The 19,188-nt window shown below is 33.5% G+C and overlaps 1 protein-coding gene across 1 annotated transcript in view; it reads left to right on the plus strand.

Moving 5' to 3' along the window:
* Positions 1-276: 276 nt before the first annotated feature.
* The window catches only part of EMCN (endomucin), a 111,648-nt gene continuing 92,736 nt past the window's right edge, over positions 277-19,188 (plus strand). The window contains exon 1 of the mRNA XM_081303407.1: positions 277-427. Coding sequence (XP_081159533.1) covers positions 361-427 — 67 coding nt within the window. The 5' untranslated portion in view covers positions 277-360. The remainder of the gene's footprint in view (positions 428-19,188) is intronic.

Consider the following 19,188-nt stretch of genomic DNA (forward strand, 5'->3'; position numbering starts at 1 on the left):
TCCATTCTCAAGAAGAATCTGTTTCTGTTCAAAACCCATCCTGACCTTTTTGTTGAAGAAGAACAAAATAATGTAGTAACAAAAACACAAGTGGCTGCCAAAGGAAGAGAGAGAGAGGAAAAAAAAAAGAGTTCCTGTAAGGGACTGAAACAATAAATCTCCTCTCTGCTGAACTCCCAAAGGGAGTGTGTGTATTTCCTCCCATTCCTTATCAGAGCCCCCAAAATAAGTAGGAATGAGCAGTGGCTGCTCACATTCAGCACACCTTTTCCATTTGCTAATAAGGCCCTGCCAGGCTGGGAGGAAATTTTCCCTGCCTTACTCTGAAGAGAGAAGCCACTGAGAGGATACACAGGCACCATGCAACTGCTTCAAGTGACCACTCTCTTTCTTCTGTTCAGTCTTTGCAGCTGTGAAATCAGCCCAGGTACCTATTTCTGTTATTCTTCTGATGGTGTGGATGAGAAATAACTATGAATGAGCTCTTAGCCTTAGTTTACTTTCAGGGAGCTTTTCCTGAAATTTTGATGCAGCAATTCTTTTGATGAATTGAGCGTGTGGACATTGACTTCCATTGCGTGGAGACAGCGCCATAGAGAGAATATTTGCTTTCACTGAAGGGAAACACTTGCTGATGCCATAGACTTGAAGTGTTTGATAAAATCGTAAAGGCACTAGAAATATACAGGCCTTGTTACAGAAGAAAAATCTGGGGATAGAATGCTGGCTCACATGCACCACTTCTCAAATATGTATTCCTTTTAGACATAAGTCCAGAAGATTGTTATGAATGGCTGAAAGATTGGTAACTGGGAATATTGTATCACAGATGCTCCCCTATATTAGTTCCAACTGTCTATCAGCTCTGATCTATTGAGAAGTTGGGTACAGCTGCCTAAAGAAGGGAATCTTAATATCTTAAACAGTTGGGATGAGACAGGGAGACTCATTTAGTTAAAGATTATAGAGTTTTGTTACAAAAATCTACACGCATCAAAACATATGCACATATTTTGCATAACATTTCAAGAATATGTAAACACAAAATCCCTGTTGCTTGACTGCAAGTTAAGAAACTCCTATAAAGGATATATATGTATCTACATAATCTCTGACTATATTAATGAACAGTGGCGAGAAATGATTATGTTTGACTCTTAACCCTCCCTGATTAATTCATTGCAATTCTAATTAAATGTAATCAATATTTATTAAGCTCCTATCCTATATTTGGCAGTGAAAGGAATATAAAAATGAGTAAGATGCCCTTGCCTATGGAGGTAAATGTACCATTGGGAGAAATAAACAAGTGATTCTAATACAAGACAGACTTAGTAAGTGTGAAAACCAAACTATCATAAACATAGTTGTAAAGATTGATTCTGATCCTGAGAAATCCTAGGGGGAAAATATCCAAAAACTCAGTTCTAATTTTATTTTGTCTGGGCTCTTTTCAAAAGTTTGTTGCCTACAAAATTCTGATGTATACGTATAATGTAGGGAAAAAATAAGCAACATCTTATCAATCATTTTTGAGCAGCATTTTGTCAATAATTTTTCAAAATATCTATGTAAAAAGTTAGGACAAATTCCACAACATTGCAGAATCACATAGCTTGTTTACCATGCAATTTGGAATTTCCAGAGTTAGGTTGCAACAGGTATCAAAGGCAGAAATTTTAACTTAGAAGAGTTATTAAGAATCTGACTTTTAAAAATAAAGAATGTATATCAGCTGTCACAGAAACAATGCTGCGCTAGTGGATGAGTAAAGTCAATCTGCGTGAGAAAGACTGATAAGAATCTCAATGCCATAAAAAGCACGGCTCACAAGTACATGCCAGGTTAATATAAATTCCGAAAGTCTGTGTTAGGCTGCTGGCAGGTCCAGGTCTGCAAGCATCAGCGAGTACAGCATTTTGTCAGCATTATTAAACTCAGAATGGATTACACATCCTTTGAAAACAAAGTGGAGTAGGATCAATAGAATTAGCTTCCAAAACTTGTCAATAAGGAAGATATGAAGGTGAAGGACATCGCAGAATGGTCTGGCAGATTCTTCCTATTAACGTTGGCTTTGGTGAAGCGCCAGCCTCCTTGAGATCCCTGGTAATGAGCACAACCTTTTTTAAACAGTGTCATCTTGCTAATGAACTGTTAACCCAAGGAAGATGGTTTCCCATTTGTGCACACACAAAACTTAAATAATGACTCTCTTTCTCCATTTCTGCCAACAAGCCCACTTGTTAACTAAAGGCCAATGTCTGTGACATCTAAAAACAAAGCAAAACAACAACAAAACTGCCTCACTTATCAGAGAAAAGGAAGTTACAGCATAGGAGCAGACGTCCACCATCCATGTGGTGCCTAGAGGGAACTGAAAGAGATTTTCCCGTGGGCACTTAAGTCTTTGCTGCACCTGGCTTGGCCTGCTTTGTTTCCTTCACAGGTTGGGCACAGGAAGTGAAGCATTTCCTAGGCTGATCTAGTAAGTTCTTTCCTTTACTCCCTGTGCCAGGAACACACTGATTCCAGAGCTTCACATGTTCCCAAAACTTAGGATGATTAACACATTCTAAGGTGCAGGAGACATTTCATCTGCCTAACATTCACAAGTTGTCAAGCAGATCCTTGCTTTTTGCATAGTTATTTATTTCTAAATCATAATCTTTTAGAGAAATTCATCACATTTCCTTTCTAACATTTTTGTCAGTCTCAGATTTAAATAAATACAATATAGGCTTTTGTGTTGTCAAAATCCAAGGACTCTTTCTACATGGCATGAGTGACTTTTATTACGTGGTTGGTGGTATACTATTTTACAATGTCCAATTTGGAAAGCTTTTCTTTTGAAATATATATAGGAGTTTCCTGAAAGGAAACTGTCATTCTTTCCTAAAGTTCTCTAAATTGTACTAAAAACTGAACAGACCCCTACAGTGACATTTAAGCTCCTTTGAGCTTTTAAGTCTAGATTGATGAGCTTTTGACTATCAGGACTGAGAAGTTAAAGGAAGGAGGATTCTAAGCAAAAGAAGGTCCTGGAAACAACATGTATTTACTCTTCAGATGCCATTTCTTTTTAAACTTTACATTAATTCAGGAATAAAAAAATAGCATTTTCAGACAAAAATAGATTCCCCTTTATTGGTAGCTGAAGGAGGATTTAATTGCTTGGAGAAATTCATTTGTTAGTGACTGAACATTCAATTTCTTGAAATAAAAATTGATTGAAGATACTGTAAGCAAATTCTACACTGAATGCTCTAGATTTATAAAAATCATCCTTTGCCCTAAAAGTGGGGAAGGAAAGAAGATAAGCCAAATTTGGTTATAGTAAAGGTCTCAAGAGGCGAATAAAGAATATTATGGAAAATTTACAGCTAGCTTAGTTTGTGGTATAAGATCATCAGAAAAGTCTTCATATAAAACTATAAATTATGAGCTTTTATGAACAGATTTTGTTGAATATGAACATTGAAACATCATAGTATTCTAGTCTGAAAATATAGAGAGGCCGCATGTTGGGCAGAGTTAAGGATTTCCTGAGTATTAAGAAATAAGTTTGGAAAGATAGCAGCAGGAATACCAGGAAGATAAATATTGATTCATATTGCTGGGAGTGTAGCTCAGTGGTAGAGCATGCTTAGCATGTGTGCTGCCCTGGGTTCAATCCTCAGCATGATCAAAAAAGAAATATTGATTCATAAAGTTGATTAATTTACAACTTGTAAATTAATTCCCATGTGTTTGAGCATGGGAATTGTATGATTGGAAATAAAAAATTAGGAAGCTCAATCTATCAGCAAAATATTTGTCTAGACTATTGGAGTCAAGAGAGATAAAGGTAAAGAAATTAGTTTGTCATTGGAAGTCTGAGAGTATGACAATGAAATGAAAAGAAAGGTCTGGTAAGAGGTTTAAGGAAATAGAAAATGTGTAATTTATTATTTATACTGCCAATGATAGAGGAGGCTGAAACATAAGAATGACATTACCTTAATATTAGAAATAGGCAAATAGCTTTGGAGCAAAGGAAGGGAAAGGAGGGAGTTGGTTTGGTGGGAGAGTGATTTTGATTTTTGACATGGTGACCTTGAAATGCTGATAAGATATTCAAGTTTTTTTTTTTTTTCGGTAATAAAACTTACCTGGTGGGTAGTTGGGACACCCTTGGTTTTGTATGTAGTAGGTGATGAGAGGTGTTGAATGTTCTTTAGTTCTGAATCCAAAGAGTTCTTAGTCCTGCTCATTATAGCATTAATAAGAAAGGTAATCTATTTGCTCTCCTTCTTGATGCCTATATTTTTAACTCTCCTATGGCACTTATTTTCCAATTTCATCAGTTATTTGTGTGTCTTATCTCCTTTACCAGATTTTAAGTCCTTGAAGGAAGGAGCATATTTTCTATAGTTGTTTGCCCAGCAAACAATGAATGAATGTATAAATGAATGAAAACGTGTGTGCACGCGCGCGCGGCGCACGTGCATGTATATATGTAATTTCACTTTTACTTTCATTTCACCTTAAATTCCTTCCCATGACAATGACTTATGAGCTTACTACTTTGTCCTTGTGAAAAGTTATGGACAGGTGTGAATTACGTAACATAGGTATGAGTGGATTATTTTGATTCAAGGCTAAGAAAGTGATAACCAAATACAAAGGCACATTGTCAAAAGCTAGTCAGTTCTCAAAACTTGGCAGAAGAAAACACAATAATATTAGATGAACACCTACTTTCAGGTAACAATAATTTTACAACAAATCTGAAAAAAGAAATTGCTGTAACTCTGACCATTGGGAGGGGAAATGTTAAAATAGAATTGACTCTAATCTCTGTTTGGGATATTAAATACTTAACGTAATGCTATCATATAGTTAGAAATATTCAGGAAGATACCATATTCTCAACCAACCTTAAAACACAAAATGGCTTTTGTTAAAAGCAAAATTCACAAAAAGAGAAGTTGGAAGAAAGTTAAAATAACTACTGCACATCATTACTTCTTGTGTCATTTTTAGGTACCGTGAGTTGGCTGCTTCAAAGCAGGTCATTTTGCTTAGTACTTCTGTTTAGTTTAATCTACATCAACATCTCTTATGTGTGATATATGTTAGGAAGAGCAAAATAATATGGAACAAAATCAATGGGAAAAGTATTTAGTCCCAAGCCATTTCTTTAGCATTTTTTATTTACCCATTCATTTTTCAATGGTCTCTACCTAAAAATAAAAGTGATTATTCTAGAACTCCTATTTATAGGAGATTCAGAAACAAATTCACTGTCAGTTTTGTCTTATGAACTGTAATTATTCAGAAAATTTAGGGGAAAAAGATGAGCATTTGAGGGTTTCAGAAAGTTTTTAATTTCCTAGATAATTACCCATCCTTTCCTTTCCATTGGTGAAGAGCATTTCAAGCGTCAGGTATATATTTTAACTTTTGAATAGTTATTAATCCAAATTACTTATAATCATTTTTTCCCTTTAGCAATCATTTTTCAAACTCTTCATCTTCAAGACCAATCTGAGTGCACATTTCTAAACACTGAATGTCAAATCAGAAAGTTACCATGACATTCAATTCCTGTATAGCTTCTCTTTTGCTGCTTCTGGATTCCTATGTATCACTACAGCTTTGTTGGGTTAGGCTAACAATGCCTATTGGGTGTTAGGGGCAGCTCTCTCAGTAAGGGAGATTTCTTTTCGTCCTGTTGCCCACAATAGCAGTGTCAACATGAGAAACATTGGGGCTGGGGATGTGGCTCAAGCGGTAGCGTGCTCGCCTGGCATGCGTGCGGCCCGGGTTCGATCCTCAGCACCACATACCAACAAAGATGTTGTGTCCGCCGAGAACTAAAAAAAATAAATATTAAAAAAATTCTCTCTCTCTCCTCTCTCACTCTCTCTTAAAAAAAAAACATGAGAAACATTAATAGTTAGTGTCAGTTAAAGCTAGAAAGGCCACTAAATGAGTCCCAAATGTTGGGCAACCATTAAAAAAAATTGCTTTCAAAAATTTAACAGAGGTTTTGTATCTTGAAGAATGATATATCAGTTGAGATGATCATAATGTAAATAGAAGCAGTCACCGTGTGAGCACTAGGCATCTGCTCTGTCTTTCCCAGCATCTTTTCTGGCCCTGTATACACCAGCTATTGCTGTGGCAACTAGCTACACACAGGTGTAGCCAGACAGCACCCTGCCTCACTTTCATGCATATTGCTTTCTGTCAGGTGCTATTCTGGTACCAATGTGTGTTTCAGAATCCCACCTGGCACTGTCAGATGCTTGAGCTACAAGTGCAGATGCATCCCATGAACAGCTCTCAACCCAGGGATGAGTGGAGCTAGCAAATAAATGCTTTCCTCTTCTAACCTGCTCTCATCTTACTCTTTTAGTTCCTCTCTCCCTTCCCCTAGGTTCATGTTCCTTTAAAAACTGACTGCACATTTATTTTTGGTCTCAGGCTCAGCTTTCTGGGGAACTCTAGGATTTATTATTTTGGTTTTGGTGTGATAGTATATACCTAGGTATAGTTACAGTTTCTCCAGTGCTTTCATTAATATGCACTACCCTCCCTTCTTCCTCTCTACTTAACAAGCAAAAAGCATTGATTGATCTTGAGATGAATATACTCAACAATATTCTAAACAGAGCCTGTTCTAAGACAATCATTTGCCTGCTTGCATATACTCAGTAACGAATTATTCTGTGAGGTTAGTAGTCAAAAATGTCAATGTCATTGATTTTACTGAAATGTGGACTTCTTTTTAATCTGTTAATCAGTCATTCAGTATTAATTTTGTCAAATACCAGAAAATGGAGAACACAATTGGGTCTGACCCAAATTAAGCCAGAGAAATATTGCTACAACATCTACAATCATCTGCCATTTACCATGCCACATACTTTGCACACATTACTTCCATCAGAACATTTCAAGTTTATCTGAATTATTCCCATTTTACTTATTAATAATTAGAGGCTTAGAAATGGAGTCAAGTCATATTGGGGTTGTATGGATTAAAATTAAATGAAGAACTATTGCTCTTTAAAACCTTCCCTAACAGCTCACTATCTTCCAATACGGTGAACTTCAGTAAGTTGAGTTCTCTGATCAAAACAACTAAGGTTAGAAACCTGCTACTTGAGTACTTAAGAAATCCACTGTTGCCTTCTCACAGCATCTACAGCATTTCTACATAATGACAACAATTTCCTAATATCCTGGGTTCCATTCATTCTTAGGGAACCCTTTGGAAGGAGCTGTAGGCATTTGTCTACCTGAGCATTATGTGGGTTGAAATAAAATGTGTGTGTCTGTAAACAACAATGAAAGTAGTATGTGACTGGAGGAGATGGGGGAAAAGAAAAGAGACTCAAAAGAAATAATTAAGGCTAGATGAGTTGCTTCGGATCACATTTGTATTTCTGGAGTCAAACTGTCTGAGTTCAAAGTTCAGTTTGGCTACTCGCTAGTTGTGTGAACTCAAGCAAGTTACTTAACTTTCAGCTTCTTCAGCTATAAAATGGGGGTAAGCATAGTCCTTACCTCATGGGGACGTTGGAATGATCACGTAAGGCAAGATGCATAAAGCACCTAGAATAGAGTCTGGCATGTGGTGAATACTATATGAACATGCTGAGTTATAGAACTCAGAGTCCTGTAGCTTATTATATCCCATTTCTTAGATAAAATAATGTAATTCCAAGCTGTATCAAGTCAGAATAAGCGATTGTTTAAATAATTATAATCATAATCCTTGTCAACTAAAATATAAGATCATAAAAAATTTTCACAATAGAATTAGTACAAGATTCTAGAAAGATAGTTGCAATTATTATATTTTAATCACCATATATGCCACACAATTTGATATATGAAAACTTGTGCATTCTCTGGAATGCCTTTCAGATTTGTAAATTATTTCAAGTTACTCTGGGGCTGGGGATGTGGCTCAAGCGGTAGCGCGCTCGCCTGGCATGCGTGCGGCTGGGGTTCGATCCTCAGCACCACATACCAACAAAGATGTTGTGTCCGCCGAGAACTAAAAAATAAACATTAAAAATTCTCTCTCTCTCTCTCTCTCTCTCTCTCTCTCTCTCTCTCTCTCTCCTCTCTCTCACTCTCTTTAAAAAAAAAAATAAAGTTACTCTGTGAACTAACCGCTCAAATTAAAAAGCAAAACAGTGTTTTTATTTAATGAGAATTCTAATTTTTAGCCCTCAAACTGTCAATATGCACAAATATTATTACCTGTATTAAAAAACTGGGCATTGCTCAAAGAGATGGAACACTTTAATGGAAAGAACTTGGACTCAATGTCAAAACAACATGTGGCTCTGCTTCTTAGTATGCTTTAATTGGTCAACATATTAAATCCTTTTCAGCCTCAGTTTCTGTAACTACACATGAAAAAAGGTATATAGGTTGACATAGCTGTGAGAAAAATATTTTTAAACACTATGTACATCATAATTTCCTCTTAAGATATATTATGTTAACCAACATTTAAATCACAGAATAAGTAGAAAGCTATTTCATAAATTTCAGAATTCTTTCTCACTAGCTGGCTCTGTCTTTCCACCATTTCTCTTTTACCATAACACCTTTATATATATATATATAATATATATATATATATATTATATATATATATATACCCACACACACATATATACACATATATACATACATACATATATATAAACCCTCTGAGTTAAAATTTATATTTATATATTTAAATATATATATAAATATATGTATTTATATTTATATACATATATATATTGTGTGTGTGTCTGTTCACATCCAAATAGCCATGTGTTGAAATAATGCTTGACTTATAAAGATCACACACAAAACACAGAAAACCATTTGTATCACACATTGAATTCATTTTTAACTGAAGTGGGAAAAGAAATCCTTTTCTGCGGTAGGAACTGTGAAATTGCCCTCCTGGGGTATTCAGCAAGTGTGAGGACACAAACATGGAGCTCCTGGACACTCTCCGCAGGGTACAGAGGCCACTTCTGCATTAGTCAGCTCAAAGCCATTGTGACAACGCCTCTGTCCAACCACAGGACATCTCCTGGTTTCATCTCTCCCTGATAATCCAATTTTAACTAACTTAAAGATTTATTAATAGCAAGTATATTATCGAGATTAGAATAATTAATTCATTCGAATCAATAAGCTTTTTATTGTTTTTCTTCTTCCCCTTTCATTTTCTGACAGTTTCATTTATTCAGTTCGATTCTCATGTCAAATGAAGTCTAAAATTCTATAGGTTTACCTGATCAAGGAAAAGTTACAAAGCTGACAACTAGTTAAATATCTTTAACTGGAACCAGTTAGCATCTAACTGATAAATAAATCTCTTGAGATGTAGGACAACATCTAATTGATCTCGTTTCCCCCTCCCCAGGACCTATTTTTGGCACATAGGTGATATTTAGTTATTAGCCTTTATTTTATTTTGGAGAACTGCATCTCTTCAAAAGTCAGCAGGATTGAAAATATCCAAAGCACTCCTGGTTTGGTTTTTAGTTACTTGAGGGCAACATTTATTTTTATCCTTGGCCTATGTAGTGGACAATCTGTGAAAGTCATTTTGGGATACAGTGTTGGTTGGATGAACTTATTCAATTTGCTTCACGAAGCTAACCTTTCATCTTATTTTGTATAAAAAAATAGAATGCCCACCTCTCCATCACAATGACTGTCCAAATCATGCCAGAATGCATTGACAATCAGAACACTAGTGTTTCTTGCTAACAAGAAAAAAATACTATCCTACACTTCTATGCCTCATTCACCAGGCCATTCTGAACCGTTCATACTGGATGAGTCCAACCCTCACTAGGTCAAATTATAAAAATTCAGTTGTAAATAGTTCACATCTCCAACTCTAAAGTTCAGTATATTGAGTAATTAACTCCATTCTAATACTGTGTAAAATAAATGCATCAGATAGTTGAGTTCTCAAGATTTTAAAATTCATAGATCTGTAAGTAATCAAAATGCTGTTCAGTGGTAGAGAAAGAACTGTCCTCTGAGCCAAGAGCCTTATAATTTTAGCTACAAGGGGCCACAAGCTTGCTATGGGACTGAGGCAAGCAAATTATTTATCTTCTCAAGATTTTAACTTCCACAACTATAAGGTGAGTGTGGCTTTCCTAATTGATCATAGGTTTTTAAAATTTTTTTTTCAGATTCACATTTTTATGCTCTTACTGTAACAAACAATTTCTATACATTTTGCCCTGAATTATCTTGTCCCATTTTCCTTCTAGTTATTATTAGGCTCATTCTGGAGCAAAGTGCCAATTCTGTTCCCCAGCATTTACTTCCTTTGGGGATTTTTGACAATATCTCTTTGGCATGTCCAAGGCCAATTCTCTGCCATGAGAGACACTTCTCACAGAACACATTCACAGAAACATTCTTTCCATTTTTCCATGGTGTACTATTTGAATGAAATTTAGAGAGATCTGTCAGGATTGGGGCTAGAAAAGAGATTTCAGTGGAGAGAGAAGGGGAGGAGGGAAAGAAACTCATTGACATCCAGAAAAACATTACCAGAGTAAAAAGGAGGTTAAAAGAATAGAAGAAAGCGACAAGAGTCTGGGAGGAAGAGAGAACTTCTTTGAAACAGCTTGGATGGGGAGATGGAGAGACTTTCCAAATGCTCTTATGATTTGGGTAGAGCATTCTCCATTCCCCACCACCTATGTAGCCACTCTTACAGGCCTGGTAGCCAGTGGGATTCCTTCTTACCATTAAAGTTCTTGGCTAGGCATGGTTGTGCACACATGTAATCCCAGAGACTCCAGAGGCTGAGGCAGGAGGATCACAAGTTTGAAGCCAGCCTCAGCAATTTTACAAGGACTTAAGCAACTTAGCAAGACCCTGTCTCCAAAAATTAAAAGGACTGGGGATGTGGCTCAGTGGTTAAGTGCCCCTGGGTTCAGTCTCTGGTACCAAAAATAATAATAGCAACAACGACAACAACAAAATAAAAAACATTACAGTTCTTGTGTTCCTTCCTCCCTCCCTGCATCCATCCTTTCCATTTGCAGAATGCTCTCTTCACAGTCCTATCCTCACAAGGTAAGCAGAGGTGTTACATTTAGGCAATGGGTTAAGTTGTCTGATCCCAGGGAAAATTTTGGTATAAATTCTGTATAATCTATTTTTTTTTGCCTGTACTAGTTTATGATAATAGAAACAATATTTGGCCAGGACAAATACTGATTGAACTACTGAACTCTCCCTAGCACATAGGCTTAAATTTCAGCCTGTTTGACTATCCCATAATAAACAGTTACTCTTAATTCCCTACTAACTCTAAAAATCTCCCTCCTGCTTTCATAGCATTGACAAACCCTGGCCTCTACCATAGAGGCTGTTCAAGAAAACTTGCCACTTTCAACAATAATTTGATTAGGCAAGCAGTTACAGTACTCCCTTCAACATTTAGAAAATATGTTGAATATAAAGATAAATAAAATATTTTCCAACACAAGGTGTTTGATAGAGCTTAATCAGTGATAAGGAATTTATTGTCCATATTAAAAAGAAAGAAATAAAAGAAGTCAAAAATAAGCTCAATGAAGGGATAAGAGAAAATAAAAAAATAATAATAAGAGCAAAAGTTAATGAAATGGAAGGTAAATATATAGTGCAAAGAATATCTGCACAAATAAGATCACTAAAACTCTGCCAATACGAATCAAGAGAAAAAAGAAACAAAAGGAAAATACACCTGCAGATTATGTTAAAAATTTATGTTTAATGAGTGAATTTTCATTTTGGAAATTTATATAAAATAAATACATTCCTAGGAAACATAGCCTACCAAATCAGACCAAGAAGAAATACAAAATTTTAATAGACCTTTAACAAAATTGGCTCAGCAATTAATATTCCCACAAAGAAAATTCCCATCCCACTTAGTGTCTTCAGAAAGTTAAACAAAACACTCAAATAATAAAACCAGATTTACATAAACTTTTACAGAGAATAAAAATAGATATTATAAAAGGAGGAATATTATAGACCAATTTCATTTTTAAAGGTTTTTGAAATGATTTTAGAAAGGTTCTTCATCATGCCCAATTAAGATTAATTAGCAACGTGAAGTTTGGTCTAAAACTAGAAAATTAATCAACACAATTCACTACATTGATAGAATAAGGAGAAAGATGTATGATCATTTCAGTGGATGCAGAAAAAATCATTTCTAAAAATTCAATATTTATTTTTGAGAAAACTACTAAGGTAACTGAAACAATAAGGCAAATTTCCTGACCTAATACAGTAACTTCAAAAATTTAGAGCAATCATCATGAATAATTATGCATTGTTAGCTTTGAGAGTGGAAACAAAGCAATCTTGCCTAGCAATATTATTTTTACAAAGACATTGTGTTAATATCCTAGCTAGTGCTAACAAAAAAAGAAAATAAATATTACGAGAATTGGAAAGGAAAATAACAAAACTAATATTATTTGTAGATGATATGATATGATTGTGTAAGTAGAAAATCCAGACGAATTTGTTGCCAAGTTATTCATCAAGGCTTCTACATATAAAATTCATGTAAAATTAATTGTATTTTCATCAATACAACATGCATTTTAAAAAATAATTTAACAATATGCCATCTAAAGAAACATCAAAAAGTCAAGTACCTATAAATATTCTAGTAAAAGATATGAATTATATTTCACTGTGTGACACTAAAGAAAACCTGAAATATTACAAAAATATACTATGTTCATTGATTGGACAAACCAATATGTGGAATAAGCTTATTATAAATTTTACATGGAAATGCATAAGATCAAGATAACCTTAGTAATTCTTATAAGTAAAACAAGAAATGAGAGCTTAGTGTTTTAATTATGAGGTCCCATAATAAAATATAATAATTAAAACTGTCAAACTGGTTCATGGTAGACAAATCAAGCAACAGAGGGGTCAATTCCACATAGATCAATGTAATAGAGAGCTTTAAAACAGACCTCTAGCTATATAGATCTTTGATATAAAACAAAGATGGTATAATATAACAGTGGGAAAGAATTGGCCTTTTTTATAAATGCTGCTGTGAAGACTGGTTAGTCACAGGGAAAAAATTATATTGAATTCCAGTATATTACTATATACAAAGTCAATTTTAAGTGAATTACTGACTTAAATGTAGAAAGTATTAAAAATATTAAGACAAATTTAGGATACTATGTTCATAACCTTAATCTAGGAAGAGACACAAAAAGCACTAATCAAAGAAGACATACAGTTGATTGCACTAGAATTAATTTTGATTAATCATACCATTTATCAAAAGACCAGGTAGCAAAATAGATAGACAGTCATAAAATGGAAAACATGTATTATCTCTATAACTGAGCAAAAAACTCATCTACAATATATGGAAACAATACAAAACAGTAAGATTAAAACCAACCAATCAAAAAAAATGGCAGTCTTAACTAGATACAAAACAATAAGAATACAAACCTGTTCATAGCAGTATTTTTTAGAAGAGTCAAAAATAATTGACAGCTTAATGTTTTTCAATTGCCAAATATACAAATAAATTGTGGTTCATCCAATGAGTTGTATACACCAATTATAATGAACGTACTGTAGCTATCATCAAAAAAAATGAAAAATAATTTAAATATACTGAGAATATCACAAAAATACCTACTTTATATCTCTAAACTCTACCATATTCAAACGTACACACAGAGAGTGAGCTTATAAAAGAAGATTAAGATGATTACTACATGAGATTGGCAGTTACCTCTGTACAAGGTGACCAGAAAGGGGATAATTCATAAGAGTATGTTCTCAAAGGGATCATGCAACTGCCAAAAATATTCTATTTTTAAATGTGGGTCACAATTACACCAGGTTTGGGATAAGATTTATTCATTATATGTATATCATATGCATATTTCCATTTTTGCCTTTTAAAATTGTAACAAATGTTGGGTAAATGAATAAAATGCAGACTCTGAGTTTAGAATTTTTAAATTGAAGCAGGGATATATTTAAAGGAAAATAAGCTGTCCTATTAGGGGTAAAGAAGATAACTCTTCAAGGTCTTAAGGGTGATTACTCTTAACCAAACCTGAATGCATTTCATCAGGAAACCTTATGACATATCAAGAAAAGAAGACTATGGAGGGAAATGTCTGCAGGCTTCTGAAGTATTTTCGACAAGAACAAAGTCTTTCTGGCAAATAAATCTCTATTATCGTTACTCCTGCCCTATTTGTGGATTCTCTATTTCCCCACATCTCTTAGTGTAAATCTCTTGTGAATAAAAAATATGCTCTGCAAACTTCAAAGCTTTAACTTAGCTATCATGGATTTCCTCTCAGTCCCACTCTGTTATTCTTCTGAATTTTCTTTTCTCATTAAACCTTACTTGTTTAGGGTCAAAAACATTCCATGTAAGTCTCACCTCTGCTCAGGCTTGCCCACTTGTAGTGAGATAGCTTTCTGCAAGATGTCACTGCCTCCAATTATTTCAGCAGTTAGAGACAACCATCTTAAACTAGTTATACAGCAGTGGGTGTATGTCTCTCATTTCTCTGGTTGGAAGACTGATGCTAAGGATTTATTGCTATCCAAGATTCCTAGTCTCCATGAGGTCTTTATTACCAGCTTGGGAGTTATCTTCTGAAGTCCAGATTCATGTTTGAGTGCTGTGCTGGTGGTTAAGAAAGGCTATTATTAGTTGGAACATTGTTTAAATTCTCCTGAGGACTTTTAATTCCACTTAAGTTTGACCTTTTTCAATCCTTATCTAATTCAGTGTGGAAGTACATTTTTAAAAAGTTTTTAACCATTTAAGAACTGATTAAACATTTAATAAAAGTATTTTTTAGCAAAGCCATGTGCTTTGTTTTCTAGTGAATCATTTCAATATAGAAGTATATTTGACTTCATAATTTAATGAAAACAATGCCATATTTGTGTATCAGCTGAGAGTTTATTTTACATATGTCATTCCTACAAAACCCTAAAACCAGGCAAAAGGGCACATGCTAACTTTTCAATTTATAATAGTTTTAAATACTATTTTAAGGGAATTAAAAAAACATACAAATGAAATTAAATGTTATAGGGTGCTCAAAATGATTGCTAAATTTGCTGTATTAGTAAATAGAATAATAACATTTGAAAGTTGAACTTGAAAGCTTAACAGGGAAATAGATTTTTTTTATTCTGCAACTTTAAAAAATTGAATATTGACTTCCAAAGCCTAATTAACCACTGATAAAATATTCTCTGTACACAAATGTATATTTCAGGACATTAAAAAAACCTTTAAGAGTCTAACTGCAAAAGGTACTAAATATTAGTGTCATATGTGTAAGATATACACAGGTGTTACTTGAATTGATAAGGGAAATAAGTAATCAATGTTTATGCCATCACCTACCAAAGCCCTAGTTCACAGTAGGTATTCAGTAATTGTGTGAAAAATACTCATTAAGTGCTCAATTGTGGGGTTTGGGAATTGCTTATATAGGAATGCTGAGAATAAAAGAATCATTGTAGATGAAACTAATCAATCAGACTTCCTGCAGGTAGTAGTACAGCTTGAGCTTCAACATAAGAAAAAGAACTCACATTCTCTAGGGACTTTATTAAATAAAAAAGAGGGAGGAACAACATAAGCATAATTATAAAGTAGCAAATAAAATTCCATATTTAAGGGATAACAAGTAAACATCTTTTGGAGAGAAATTAGAGTGAATAGTTTCAAGTTATAAATCAAATTCTAAAGCTTTTTCTATAATACTGAAATTTATTTTTTAAATTTTAATAATCTCTTTAATATCTAATGATCTCTGACAGTAATCTAACATTTAAAAAAAATATTTCTTTTGTTGTAGTTGGACACAATACCTTCATTTTACTTATTTATTTTTATGTGGTGCTGAGGATTGAACCCAGTGCCTCACATGTGCTAGGCGAGCACTCTCCTGCTGAGCCACAACCCCAGCCCTAATCCAGCATATTTTAAATGTTGTGTCTACTAGTCTCCAAGACAGTCTCCAGTGGTCCTTGGCTTATTGTAGTCATGCCTCTGGGAAGACCATTCGCACACTGAATCAGAGCTCAGTTGTGTGACTAATGGAATATGTGCAGGTAATGTTGTATTATTTCCAAAATTAGGAAGTAAAAGACATGTGGCTTCTACTGTGGTCTCTTAGATTAAATTTTTCTCTGGAGCTGGGAAGTGAACTTTATTGTTATGAGAACAATCAGGCAGTTTTACAGAAGATAACCCCTGGAGACAAAACTGAGGTCTTCACCTACAGTACCGAACTTGCCAGCCATTGAGTGAGCCATGCTTTAAATGGATTTTCTGGACACATCTAACCCTCAGCTGAATCTGACTTCAAGCCAGAATTGCTCAAAGCTGCTCTCAAATTACTGCTCTACAGAAACAATGAGAAACAATACATGGTTGTTAAGATCCATGTTTAGGAATGATTTACTTTACAAGCAAGTGATAGCTAATAAAAACATCATCAGTTAAAATTTGTAATACATTTAAGTTTTTGAAACAAATTTGAGATTTAGATGATACGAAACAGAACACCTTGTATCAAAACAATTTTTTAAGTTGCAGAAGCAAATTGTCTCAAATTATATTCATGGTAAATTTCCAATTAGTATTGACTAAATTTAATCGATCCTTTATTTAGTTGCCTCATAATGAGACCAAAAATATCTTTAGAATTATATCTCTTGCTATAAAATTAAATGTCCTCTAATTTACCATTGAAGAAATAATATAGAATCAGAATGGCACTTTATCACCTTTTTATAATATCTTAGTAATAACACTACCAATAAATGTTATAAGAAAAACAATTTATTCTATGTTACTCTTACATAGAAAATTTTTTTAAAAAAACACTCTAATTATGAAAGATATCATGTTATTTTCATAACAGATGCACTTTACTAATGGTTTTTGTTTACAAATAAAATCTGTATTTCGTGAAGTGCCTACATGAGATTACTTTGTTCATGGATTATATTTTCCATTTGTTTTCTCTGAATATTAAGAAATTAATTATTGATTATTTTTCATCTAATGAAAAACCAAAAATTTTAGGGTAAAATTCTCTTTTACTTTCATTAACATATTGGGAAAGAGATAAATGATATAGAATTGAAATTATGAAAGAATTAAATTTAGTTTTAGACATAGATTTATAATATTAAACCATAAATTATTCCAAATCCTTTCTCTTCTCCTGAAATCCAACTTACATCTTTACATTAGTTCCTTTTATTTGATAATGTTGCTCTTATTTAAAATTCATAGACTAAATTGAACTCATGCTATAGTAAAAACCCAACCATTATTTAAATATATAACAATGGGTACTTTTTTTCTAGTGAAATTCTCTTTTTTTCGGGGGAGAGGTTAAATTTTTTCTTAAATTTGTTCTTTTTGGATATACATGACAATATGTATTTTGACATATTATACATACACAAAGTATGACTTATTCTAATTAGAATCCTATTCTTGTGGTTGTACGATGTGGAGTTACACTGGTCATGTATTCATATGTGAACATAAAAATGTTTTGTCTGATTTATTCTGTTTCCTTTCCCATCCCTTCTCCCTTCCCTTCATTCCCCTTTGTCTAATTCACCGAACTTCTGTTCTCCACCCCCTTAGTGTGTGTTAGCATCCACATATCATAGAGAACATTTGGGTTTTGTTTACAAATAAAATTTGTATTTCATGAGGTACCTGCATGAGATTACTTTGTACATAGACTATATTTGTCCACTTGTTTTATCTGAATATTAAGAATTTATTGACTTTTTTCATCTAATAAAAAATCAAAAATTTTAGGGTAAAATTCTCTTTTACTTTTATTTACATATTGATTTTGGGGATTGGTTTATTTCACTTAGCATGATAGTCTCCATACCCATCCATTTACTGGCAAAACTCATAAAGTCATTCTTTTTATGGCTGAGTAATATTTCATTGTGTGTGTGCATATATATACATATATATGTATACATATACATATATATGTACTTCTTGATATATATATATGTATATATATATGTACTTTTTGATTCTTATATATCTAATATATATCAATAGTAAATCAATGTAAATTCAATAGTAAATTCAATAGAACTCAATTTTAGTGAGTGATAATTCCACTTTAAAAGTTAGAATAATTGCAACATTATGAAAGTTCTGTTCATTTGAGCAAAACTTACTTATTTTTAGCATTTAAAAAATATTAAAAGCCTAAAGTCAAGTACTGTACTGATAGCTGAAAATACATGCTATACAGAGAAATGTTACTGCTATCTATTAAAATTATTTGAAAATTTGATGGTTCTTATATATTTTTATAACTCTTAAGTTCATAAATGTTTGTACAGAGTGTCAAATTTCTGAGGTCTGGACAAGGGAGATTAATTGTATATTGATAGCAACATGAAATTCCATCTACAGGCAGGCACTATGGTTCAATGGGGTACAACTTTTAAATAACTAGAGGTGCTGGAATTTATTGAGAAACAAAATTATACAGTGACTTCTTGCTCTCTGACTTATATCTGTTACTATTTCCGGAAACTAAATTTTTATTTATTCCAGTATGAATTTGTCTTAAAGATAAAAGAAATCAATTCACAAAAGTTATCTCTGATCTACTGGTAGTTTTCACACTTAAAATCATAAAAAACACTTCATTACCTAGTATTGGTGATATCTCAGATTGAAGTAATTATTGCTGCTTCAGAGTCTATTTGTTTTGAATATCATGCCATATTTGTAAAACTTTATAGCCAATACTATCTGGAATACTGTGCTCTAGAAAATTGTACAATTATCCTCTGTTTGACAAACATGATTATGACCCAGCAATTTGATTCCAAGTTTAGTAATTGATGTTCAGTGAAATAAAAAACTATATTATAGAATTCAAATATCACCTATGTATGTCTACCTGTTAATATCATAACATGGTCAGATTAAGGATTTATCCTGAAGTCTTCAATTGAAGACTGGGGAAAATGGGAAAATGGCCCAGATTTTTGTGATTCCCTTTGGCAGACGAAGGATTGGATTCTCTTGTTTGTCTTTATTTTCAACTT

This window comes from Spermophilus citellus, assembly GCF_964194105.1.
Source record: "Spermophilus citellus genome assembly, chromosome: 8".
NCBI classification, from domain to species: domain Eukaryota; kingdom Metazoa; phylum Chordata; class Mammalia; order Rodentia; family Sciuridae; genus Spermophilus; species Spermophilus citellus.